This window comes from Aptenodytes forsteri, unplaced genomic scaffold (assembly GCF_000699145.1).
Source record: "Aptenodytes forsteri isolate BGI_AS27 unplaced genomic scaffold, ASM69914v1 Scaffold125, whole genome shotgun sequence".
NCBI classification, from domain to species: domain Eukaryota; kingdom Metazoa; phylum Chordata; class Aves; order Sphenisciformes; family Spheniscidae; genus Aptenodytes; species Aptenodytes forsteri.
Window position 1 is genome coordinate 4,450,836 of NW_008794447.1, and position 11,577 is coordinate 4,462,412.

The 11,577-nt window shown below is 39.3% G+C and overlaps 1 protein-coding gene across 1 annotated transcript in view; it reads right to left on the bottom strand.

Moving 5' to 3' along the window:
- The window catches only part of INPP4B (inositol polyphosphate-4-phosphatase type II B), a 333,068-nt gene that overhangs the window by 174,073 nt on the left and 147,418 nt on the right, over positions 1-11,577 (bottom strand). Inside the window, exon 7 of the mRNA XM_009290320.2 lies at positions 963-1,081. Coding sequence (XP_009288595.1) covers positions 963-1,081 — 119 coding nt within the window. The remainder of the gene's footprint in view (positions 1-962; positions 1,082-11,577) is intronic.

Genomic DNA, 11,577 nt, shown 5'->3' on the forward strand with positions numbered 1-11,577 from the left:
TTTAAAAAAAAAAAAAAAAAAAAAATCTATTCCATGTTCTACACGACATCATTCCAGACAGTCTGCAATGAAACAACCTGATCAGATAAAAGACATTTGAATTAAGCAGTTTCAGGATGGTTGATGGCTGAAACCGTAACAATTTAATTAGTAGTTGGTTGAAACTATCACACAAAGAGCTCATGAAATATTCTCATTGTATTTAACAGTTAAAGCAAGCCCTTGGCAAAATCGTGTGTGTGTTTACAATCAGACTTCCCTGTTCTTAGTGAGTCTCTCCAGTAAGTTAAGCAAGTTACACCTCCATCGCCTGCTCACACTTAATTTTCTCTGTGAACCATTTTTGCTGTTTCTGACACTGATGCTTACAGGGCAAAGCAAAGACTAGCAAAGCAGCCTCCGACACCCTTTGCTGTAATATGTGATGCAAGTTACTAATTATTTTATATAAAGTCACAGACATTACGTACACACACTCTTTTCCCTAATTATAGAAGTAGGCTAATATTTTTCAAATTGCAAAAGCATCAACTTTCCAAAAGAGAACAAGAAACAGATAGTATAACAGACCATGTAAGACACCTATGTTCTTCTGTAATTCAAAAATACTTTACAAACTCACTGCACTCTTTAATTTAGTTTTACTTTGCATTGCCTTGTCCTTTCATGAGAGCAACTATTCCCTGTTTCATTCTGGACCTATGTCTGGAGAACCGGAGTATTCTCTATGCCTCTACTTGGAACAACAGAGCTTTCATGAAAAGCCAAGTTCATTTCTAACTGTTTATCCTGGTTAAATGCCAAGAACTACAGAACACTCTTAGGTATGCTTTACTAACTGCCAGAGTGTGCTTGTCCTACCTAAGATTATGCACTAACTTGTTTTACTTCTCATTCACTTTCTAAGGAAGAAATGAGCAATTCATTAATCAACATGTTAATTGAATAAGAAAGACTCTCACCTCCACGATTTCAGTGCTTGAATACCTCGTCAAAATGTGCTCTGCTGGATGTACCACTGAGACTTGTATAAACGTATTCAGCTTCCGATCACGGGTAGCAGCCGCTAGATCCTTGCATGCTGGAGACAGTACAAAATAAAAATAAAATACTCAAAAGAAAACTCTGGGAAAACGCTGTCACAGGCAGAGGACAAAGCAGACTACACTCCGGCTCCAGATTAAATCTCTAGAGACAAGCCGATTTAACAGAGGAAGTCCCTTGGAAGTAACTTACAGAAATAGGAAGTCACATGCTGCAGCACTGAACTGAGATTTCGTTTCCACTAAAAATACTTGCAGCTTCTGCAAAGCTCCCTGCCAGAGGCTCATCAGCTCCAGTATATGAACGTGTGTGCGCGTACGCACACACTTACACACGCTGCAACAGCAGGTAATTTTACATAAGCACTCATTTAATTTGCCATGAAATCTCTCTTCACAGCCTAACTTGATCATCTCTTGTCTGACTATTTTCACAGTACGTGACCATTTTAAACACATTCTAAACTAGTTAAATGCTATCAGTGATTAGGTTAGTTTATACAGTCTGATACTACATTATGAACTTGTTTGTAGAATTAATCATCAAGTAAAAACCTACACACCTAAAAGCAGACAGCAAAATAACCAGTTCTTTTGTCAGTGACTGGCATATAAATGAGAAGAATAATTGTATTCTGGCTATATGACATCATTATTAAAACTCATTCTACCTAATAAATACAGAGAAATTCAGTTCTTGTTTAAGAATTCATTTTTATCCTGGGTTCACAGTCGTGCAGGTGACTGAGTTCACTCTTTGGACCAACACATTTCATGCCTTCTAACCAAAAGGATGAAAGCACCAAAGAAAAAACGAAAAAGGAGGAGGAAAGAAACAAATGCACCATTAGCTGCTCTGCAGAAGGGACACGGACTAAGGGGGCATGCATTGGCTCAAAAGCAAAACCCATCCACCTGACATGCTTCAATAAGGAATATGCAACAGTGAATACTGTGACAGGATCCACCCAGTGCTTTCTGCAGTGCATGAAACTACACTGGGATCTTAGAAGCCTGAGGGAAGAAAAGAAAAGCCTACTGTTCCAGAGAAGCTAATTGTCAAGAAAGAGCTGAGGACATTTTCTAGGAGTCGCTGCCAACCGGGGGCTTCCTCAAGTGCAACTGACCTTTAACATCTTAAAAGGTGAGTCAGATTATCCTCACAGTAAGCAAACCTGGTCTGATGAGAAGCCAAGGCAAGGAAAGCTCCGATACATACAAAAGGCCAACTCAGTTTGGTTTATACTTTTTTTTTTTTTCCTTTGGGCTTGGACCTACTGCTTGAGGAAATAAAAGGAAAACTGGCTGAAGCTTTTTTACCACTCTTCCGTAACAGTTACAAGGGAACAAGGAAACAATTAAATTTAACCTTCACAGAATATTTTGAAGTTTTTGCTTTAGCCTGAATTGCCAATGAAGTCTCTTGGTAGAGAGTCTCAAACTGACCCTATCATAATTTGGTGGTAAAAGTGAGATAAGAGTAAAAGTTTGTGCGTGACGAAGTCTTTATGAAACAGCTGATAGAACAGCACCAGACTCAAATAGCAAGTTGCTGGCAATTCCTTGCTACTAAGGCTAACCACATTATTGAAACGACTCTAAATATTATCACTACTTGATATGACCTGAAGAATTATGTGAGCAGATTTACTGAAAAGCAGTTACCAAAGCATAAAAAGCTGGGCAGACACCTACCTATTTGAACTGTATCCTGTCTAAAGCTGACCACAGGTGCAGTATCAGATCATTGAAATTTCCAGATCCAACCACTCCCCCCCACAAACCCTGATCTTATGCCACCACCCAATCCTTAAGTGTTCCACTCTATAATCACGTTTTTAGAATATAGCACAGTAGAGCACAGTTTCAGAGGAATGGAATGTTCACTACCAGAAGCTGGAACACTGACAGATATAGTCAAATTTTTCACACCCACCACAAAGGAAGGCTAGCCAGCTCACAATTCAATGGACCTCCAGAGATGACAGGAATACACCAGAAGGAAAAAACAGAAAGAGACAGAAACTTAGGAAAAACAAAAATAAATCCCAAAAAACCCTCACCAGTGACTTTGGCAGGAACCTTGCAGCTGAACTCTTGTAACTGCTAGCGAATGATTAATGGAGGCAAATCCCCCATAAATAAAGGTTTGATGTACTTGTGGGATGTCTCAAATACATTAACTAGATGTGACTAGTTCTTTTAGCAGCCAAGAGCACAGGCTTTTATCCTATTGATAAACCTTTAACAATAAGAAGAAGGTTTGCACTAAGTGGTCACCACCTTGGTGATATCTGAGCATAGGAGACAATTAATTTCTGTGATAGTAGGGCAATCCAGTCGTTAGATCATTTTCCTGTAAAAAGGCAGCTTAGCAACATGATCTTGAATTTCATTGGGTAGAGCTGACATGAAGATAATTCATCTGCGTATCTCCAGTGGGGAGGATCAGCACAAAGTATCAGAACTCTCTGGGAGATCCCAGTGCAGAAGGGTAAATGAAATCAAATGAAACCTGCATCAACTTTAATGATGGAGTTATTTGTCTCTGTTGTGACACTGGGCTACTGTTCACAACTACCCTTTCAGACAGAGAGGATATTCAATAAGGTGGTCGCTGGCAGAGAACTGAAGATTTGGTGTGACACAGAATTTGTCAGTTTGAGCCACAGTGCCTCACTTCCCTTAAAAACAGCCCAACTGAACTGTTTAACAAGACATAAGGACTACTTTTAAGCTGATGCCAAAGAATAGAAGTTTGTTATATCCTGTTCACAGCCTGGCAAGTTCCACAGCCCCACACTGCATTACTGACCTTTGAGCTATTTTACTAGCAGTATCTCTGAAAATCTTAGGTCTACTCAAAGAAACAGTCAACACTCTTTAGACAAAGTGAAACATTACGTGGCTGTGAAAGTGAAATACCAGCTATACGTTACATACCTAAACACATCTGTTGGGCATTATTGACATACTACTCAAAAAGAAACCGATGAAAATACAAACATGAAAGGCATGTTAAGGCTGTTTCTCAACTGCAAACGTAGCACAGTGAAAGCAGGTAACAACATCAATACACTTTCCATCATAACCTACACCCAAGCAGACCATATACATGGGTCACATTACTTTTCAATACTTCACTATGCTTGAATTAATTCTGGAAAAACTCATCAACAAAACTCAGTGAACTGAAGTGACAGCTTGTACTTAAATGCCAGAAGTATATGAATCTACTCATTGTGACTGTTGACTCAGCGTGTAAAAGCCTGAGTCATCCATTCCCCTGGTGATCCCATCTCTGCTAAGCCTATCAGTGCACAATGAATGTTTAAGGACGAACTGCATTAGGAATAATTTATGCTTTTATATCAACAAAGAAAAAAGTTAAGATGGCAGGAAGAAACAACTCCTCTAGATATTAAGCAAAGAAAAAGAAGGAAAGAAAGACAGCAAAGTAATCACTATGTGTAGAGCAAGATGAAAGGCTGCAAGGAAAAAGAATTGCTCTAGAATATATTTACAAATACTTACATATTTTGCAAAATTCTGTGGTCTACATATCAAACTGTCTTACCATTTAAAATGCCTTAAAAGAGGTAACATTGATTAAATGTTATCCTTCAACACTTATTTTCTAAAGAATAAAAGCAGAGAACTGTTATTTCATTTCCATTACTGTTGTTGTTCTACTATTAAAACTATAATATTATTCTTACATGAATCACAGTAAACAAGTGCTCCTTCTCTATCAGTCATGCCTGTACGTTCCAGTACCACTACGATGCACACAAACCACGTGTGCTGTAAACGCAAACCGCACAAGTAGCTGTTTGACTCTCAAGTCCTGCCACATTCAATATTTCACTGTTCTCTATGCTGCACTAACATGCTGGCTGTGCTCTTCATCCTCTGTGTGCGTACACATAAAGACAACAGAAGAGAAAGGCTGGTTACTGTTTCCTCAAAACCGGGCTATGCTGTAAACACGGCAGAATCTTGCTTCATGGTTTCAGTGACCAATTCATGGGATCAGGGAGAATTTTCTGAAAACATTACCTGTATGGAGGAACAGAGCACAGAGAGAAAGACTAAAAAATCCCAATGCCTATATAACAATAAAAAGGGGGAAAACAAACAAAACAAAAAACCAAAACAGAAATAGTCTGGAAATTTATCATCTACCGTCCCTGAAACTGTAACAGTTCTGACCAGGTGTTCAGCACTGCTCCAAGCACTAAGCCCACTGGAGCCAAAGGAAATTAATCTGGCAGAGAAACAGGGAGATGCAGCATCTCCCAGAACTGAAAAAGATCCAGTAGCTGGAACAAATGACATGGGCAGAGGGACTGAAAGACATCCTCAGCTCAGAGTTCACAGAGTTGTTTGGGAAGGAAGCCAAGGATTAGCCCAAAAAGTGGGAAATGGCATTGCAATTGCAATGTTTGTCAGTGGGGGAAGTTACAGCACATTGGTGAATGTCTTCCCAGACTACGGATTCACACAGTGCATGTATTAGCCTACATGGCAATTTGCAAGGTAGCTTTTTCTCTAACCAGCTACAGAAACACCACTATTTCCCACAGCTTCATTCCTTCCCATTTCCAAACCAAAACAGATTCCAAGGGGCTGGCAGGGGACGGGAATTAACCACCATAGCCCTGTTGTCTCCAGGGCACACACTATTTTGTATGCTCTCAGAACAGAAAATTAATAGTATCTGAAGACAAGGGGCATGGGAGAAGCCTGTGTTTCACACACATATATATGTGAACATAATGTTCAAAATTTTTTTCATTTTGTTGGCAGCAGCATTATTATCCCAAAGCAACTTGGTTTATAAATAATAACGTACAGTCTGTCTTGATAGACTAATTAACTGAGGTGCAGCTATTCCTTAGTGGGCAAAAGGACACATTAAATAAGAGAACACTACATTCAGACTTGTGCTACATGCAGAACACTAAACAGTACACGGTTTTCTTCCCTCCACCCTGGGGGTGTTGAGGAGGGTAGGGAGGCATAAGAGAAGAAAGTGCCTATCACCACTGCTTCTGCCTCCGCTGAACACACAGCGCTAACCAAGCTTGCCAAAAATAATACCTTCAGTCAGGCACACATAAAGGCTTACAAATAATCCAACTTCAGAACATACAGGGAAGCTTTGGCCATGCTTTTGAATTAGGAGCGTAAACGCAACTGCGAGAGGGATGAGGACGGGACAGTGACGTGCTCTCTGCGTGGCAAAACATGCCTGAAAACAAACGAGACAAATGTTTGAGGACTGGTATTAGCACAGAATGGTGTTAATGAGCACCCCTCCAGCTAGTGCTCCATAATAAATATTACTAATTGGTTTATCATAAATACTACTAATTGGTTGTCCCATTCATGTGTCAGCAGGAATGCTTCAGTTTGCTGATGGGTAAAGAACACCTCTACCCAGGGACCAAAAGAACAGAGAAGTTACTCCCACAACAATTTGCAATGTGGACTCCCAGTAAAATTCACTGTACAACACTAAATATCAACGAATGCAACCACAGAAATTATAATACTCTTGTTATCGCAAAATGAGAGCACAGTTACATAGTCATGAAACAGGTAGGGACACTCATTAACAGTAGCGACTTAAACAGATGCTCAGACTCGGGTACAGTCTGCAATGAAAAGAATCTCTACAGAACAGACTACTGCATTTGGACAACGTATACAAAAGATCCACTGATTTTTACCTAAGAAAAGGTCCAAGATCCAAGATCCGGTCTGCAATGAAAAGAATCTCTACAGAACAGACTACTGCATTTGGACAACGTATACAAATAAGTAAAGATCCACTGATTTTTACCTAAGAAAAGGTCCAAGATCACCGTTCCTGTCTCTGGGGATGAGAGGCTTGTATGAAAATAAAATACATATCTGTTCTCTGGAATGTACAGCTGGTTGCTAAAGTAACCTAGTTACATCTCAAGGAAATGCACATACACAATACAATTAGTATCCTTTGGGGGATGCCTGTAATTAACAGCAGGAAGAAAATTTCTACCAACAGTCCAAGGAGAAAGAGATGACAGGGAAGTCTAACCAGATGAAGCATAAAGAAAGATATCTCTATGACATCTGTACAAATACAGGGTTGGGGGGGGGACGGGGACGACACGACCAAAAACCAAACACCACCAATATTAGCAGTATTCACTGTAAATAATATATCAATATGCTGTCCAGAAAAACATCAATCATTACCCACTTAATTTGCAGCTAAAAGAACATGATTATTTAGGAGTCACTGAAATAAGATACACGAGTGCTGCTGGGGGAAAATGCTGTATGCTGATGTAGGGTAGGGATAAGTGATCATGCCCAGGAGTTGAGATGCCAGCTGCACTCATCATCCTATTTGCATATGAAGTGATAAATCTGGTTAGAATTACCGCTGTGAAAATCAGAAGTCATCTATTTCAGACTAAGTTCTGCCCACCCTGGGTTTTGCAGTACTAAAGAAATTTTAGGGTTTGTGTCTTTTGTGTTTTACTGAAAGCCTCATGCTGGACTAGAGCATTAAGTACAGCACTTTCAAACTGCATCCTTCTGCTTTCTCCAGGAAGGTAAAATAAATGCAAAGGCTTAGACTGTAACTTTGCATTGCCATTACCAGCAGCAATAATAGCCATTTCCTGAGCGTGGGTTTCAATTCTTCTGACGTGTTAGAACAGGCCAACTTCATATTGCAGCTTTGCTATTCAGCCTGGACAACCCCAGTTATTTATAGAGTTTAAGTACGATAGATGCAAGAGACTCAGGAAAGCGGCTGATTGCATCAACGTAAAGCTCACAGGCACCATATTTCCACTGCAGAAGTGAATGCATGGTTACATGTGTTAACCATCCATTCAGTGCAATTTACATTCTGGTAGCGCATTAATCCATTGCTAACATTGGATGATCTGTTCCAGCACATTCACTGCTAACGATCATGCTCCTCCAGTTTTATTTACAATTGCATCTAACTGACTCCCGCCACCTCTGTGCTCTAGGCTGAAGCTACAAAATGGCAACGAGGTCACGGAAGTGAATTTCTAGCTTCGCTCAGAATCGCTGGTTCCTTAAGTTATGAAACAAACTGCTTTTGATCAATATTTTTAAACTCCTTTAATTTTTGAAACTATATCTGAGAATGTAAGTGTCTCTGTGTAGCTTTTTCATGTAGTGCTATATTTAGTTATAAAAATGTAATTCTTCCAAAAAAGACTGCATTTCCTTACTGAGCACACTATGCCTCTAACAGCACAGAGAACTCTATTTTTCTGAGATGCTGCAGTAGTCTAGTTACAGCAAAGCAGAGCTCTTGCTGTTGCTTTAGATTCTTAATTATCCTCTTTACCTTCTGTCCAAAACTATTCTGCTCATGGCACCACCTATTAATGGTATTTATCCTCTGACCTGAAGGTGACTTCAGTTCTCTGGTGAGAGAAACGAGGAAAGTAGTTAAAAAAACAAAACAAAACACCACACCTTGAAGTCTTACAAAAACTTGCTATATGTTACTACACTCCAAAATATATTCATATCAAAATGGATTCTGATACTGCTATTCCAAGGTTGTAATTTATTTTGGTATTGTTGGTATTTTAGAATACCACAAAAGCGTTTAAATCTCCTGGAAACAGAGCTAAATACCATTTCCTCCTTCACCTTTTCCCAATGTTGTCATATCAAGTATCTAATAAAGAAGTAAACTTGCTGTAATTTCTTTCAGAGATTTCCCACTATGCCAAAAATAGAGTGGTTACAGGTTTAAGTACCAACTGAAGAATTAGAAGATAGCAAATGGTATACAGACTTCCCTTGTTCTTTTAACTATGAGTTTCTTTGTACTATAAGCTCATAGCAAACACCTAGAACCTGTAACAATTTCTTTCAGATTTTATAAATAAAATATATACTGCTGGTTCCTAACTTTGTCCATCTCTTCAGAAATAAGTGTACAAAAATACATCAGCAATACCACAAGAAAATGAAAAGAAATGAAAGTCTCTCGCTCAGTTCTCAGTCTGCCACATCTGTTTTTATTATAACAGCATACATTGCTTCCTTTGACATAAGCATTTATACACAGCTATACCAGTTTTCAAGTGAAGCATGACGTGGTTTTGATCCTCAGTGTCCAGTACTACTTTACAACATTGAAGAGATGGTCTTTTTCTCTAATATGTAAAGAAAATTCAGCTGTTGCTTAGCCTTACTCCAAATCCATGTCATCATATACATCTTTACAACATACTTTCAGGCTTGGTGAGGAAAGACGCTTCCCTTGCAAAATAAAGGAAGGCAGTCAAGCAACACAGAGTCCAGCAACTACAGCAGACAAGAAGCTTAAGAAAGAACTCTAAACAACCTGAAGTCTTTTAGGGTGCTTCTTCACTGCAGTACAGCTGTTTTGAGCAGCTACAAGTGAGCTGCTCTGGATTCTGGGTATAAGTCCAGCTAAGGGAGCCCAGACCTCAGCAGGGAGTGATCCACCCTGCTTCTTCAGCATGTCGTGCAGCCTGGACAAGACTTCAGTGTCCCACAACTATGTTGCCGTTACCACCCAAGCTGGCTGATGTTAACATTGACCGGACTACATCTAAACAATAGTGCAGTTTTAGAGACTGCGATAAGGATGTGCCTTTCACATAAACTTCTCTGGAGCCAGCTCTCTAATTAATTATAAGCTAATCGACTATGTGGCCATAGCCCTGTTGCCCGTGAGACACTGCTAGTGAACAAAATTATTCATTTCTTCTTTAAGTGAAAATGTTACATAGTAAAGGCAATCATGATGAAGGTGCCAGGACGAGATGCAGTAGGGAGCTACATTAACAATAGTAACTCACAAAAGAAAAGACTGACAATAGTTAGACTTGCAAGCAAAGCTATTGCTCGACTGTAACTGAACAGCCTTTAAGATTCATTTGTCCGAAAAGAGTTGGGTCCCTTCCTTTACATACGCCAAGGATGGAGCCTCCAGTGAAGGGTGAGGAAGCGATGTAGTTTTGATCAACTTCACAAAGATCCCAAAAAAAACCCCCCACACCCAAGGGAGCACGGCAGAAAGGTTTGAGCACTGTAGTACTCTCCATGTGTAGTGCTCAAAAGAGGTGGAACATGGCCTTTAAAAAAAAGCAGGCAGGGTATTATTGAGCTGTATGATTGTACTGGGTTTTTATTATTTTTTTTTCCTCCCCTCTGTCGGGATGCTAAATGCTAGCCTGATTCACAATCGGTTCTCATTGCATAGGTGCCTGTCAAGTGTTGAAAATGACTAGTGAGTCTCTCTCTAAAAAGAGGGTCCTCTACAGGAAATAGAGTGCAAAGCACTAGCCCCTGCAATACGCCAGACATCATCTTTTAGCAAAACGAAAAACCACGTTCTTTGACATAGCTAAAAGGAAACCAGACTAAAATGTACTTCAAAGTCAAGGCAAAGAAAAGCAAGGCACACTTTTAATCAAAGGAGAAAATAGATTTCTGCAATCCAGAACAATCACTTTTAGCCCTGTAATGATTAAATTTCCTAGTCAGGAAATGCGTGATAAATGCTAAGTAATCTGTATGCAAGCTGTAGTTAAAAGGAGAAGACGTTCTAACGTAAGTAAGACTTGTCTGAAAAGGTGGCAATTCTGGATTAATACCTAAATTAGAGATCCAAGTAAGAGACAATGCTTCACTCCTCAGGGGATTTCGAAACTGCATTCTGACAAATAAATTAAGATTACTTTAATAGCATGGGACCTGCATGAGATAGCAAAGTATAACCCCTTTATAAGGAATTAAAATATTTATATATATTTGTATCTTTTCACATAAATGACAAAGTCCAGAAATAATAAAAGCTCACAGATCAAGGGTTGTGTCAGAGGACAAGTTTCAAGGAATCCAGCTCCCATGAGCATTTTGGATTCGTTTACTCACATATCCTGAAGAAACAACCTTTGCCCTAAACTTCTCCAAAATGCATGTCTCAACCACGAGAACTCTGCTGGTACAGACAAACAGCCTTTAAAAAAAGTACAGGGTGACAAATACTATACTGGCTAGCTGTTGTGACACACTTAGATGTCATTTTAAAGTAACATTTTCAAAGCAGCATATACATTTGTAGTTCCAGTTTCTTCAAAATCAACACTGAGCTCATCTCCTCAAAGATACTGGCCCGTAGTTCTTACTCTAAATTGTTAACTCACAGATTTACAAGAGGTATGTAGCTTGTATTTTGAGACAGATCTAAAAGAGGGAGACATTAATGATTTCTACAGAGCAGTAGGGCCCAGCATACTGCATGCTAAACCAGAAAGTTGGATCCTTACACTATAAACAGACTGTCATTTCCAGCAGGAGTTTCTTCAAAGATGAAAACCTGCTATTTACACGTTACAATACTATGTTTGAAACTGCCTTGGTTTTGATGTGTTGACACATGTAAAGAGATAGCTGACTTCTTCCCAGAGAAATAATTTCAAATTATTTCAACTCCTTTGTGAAAAGAAAT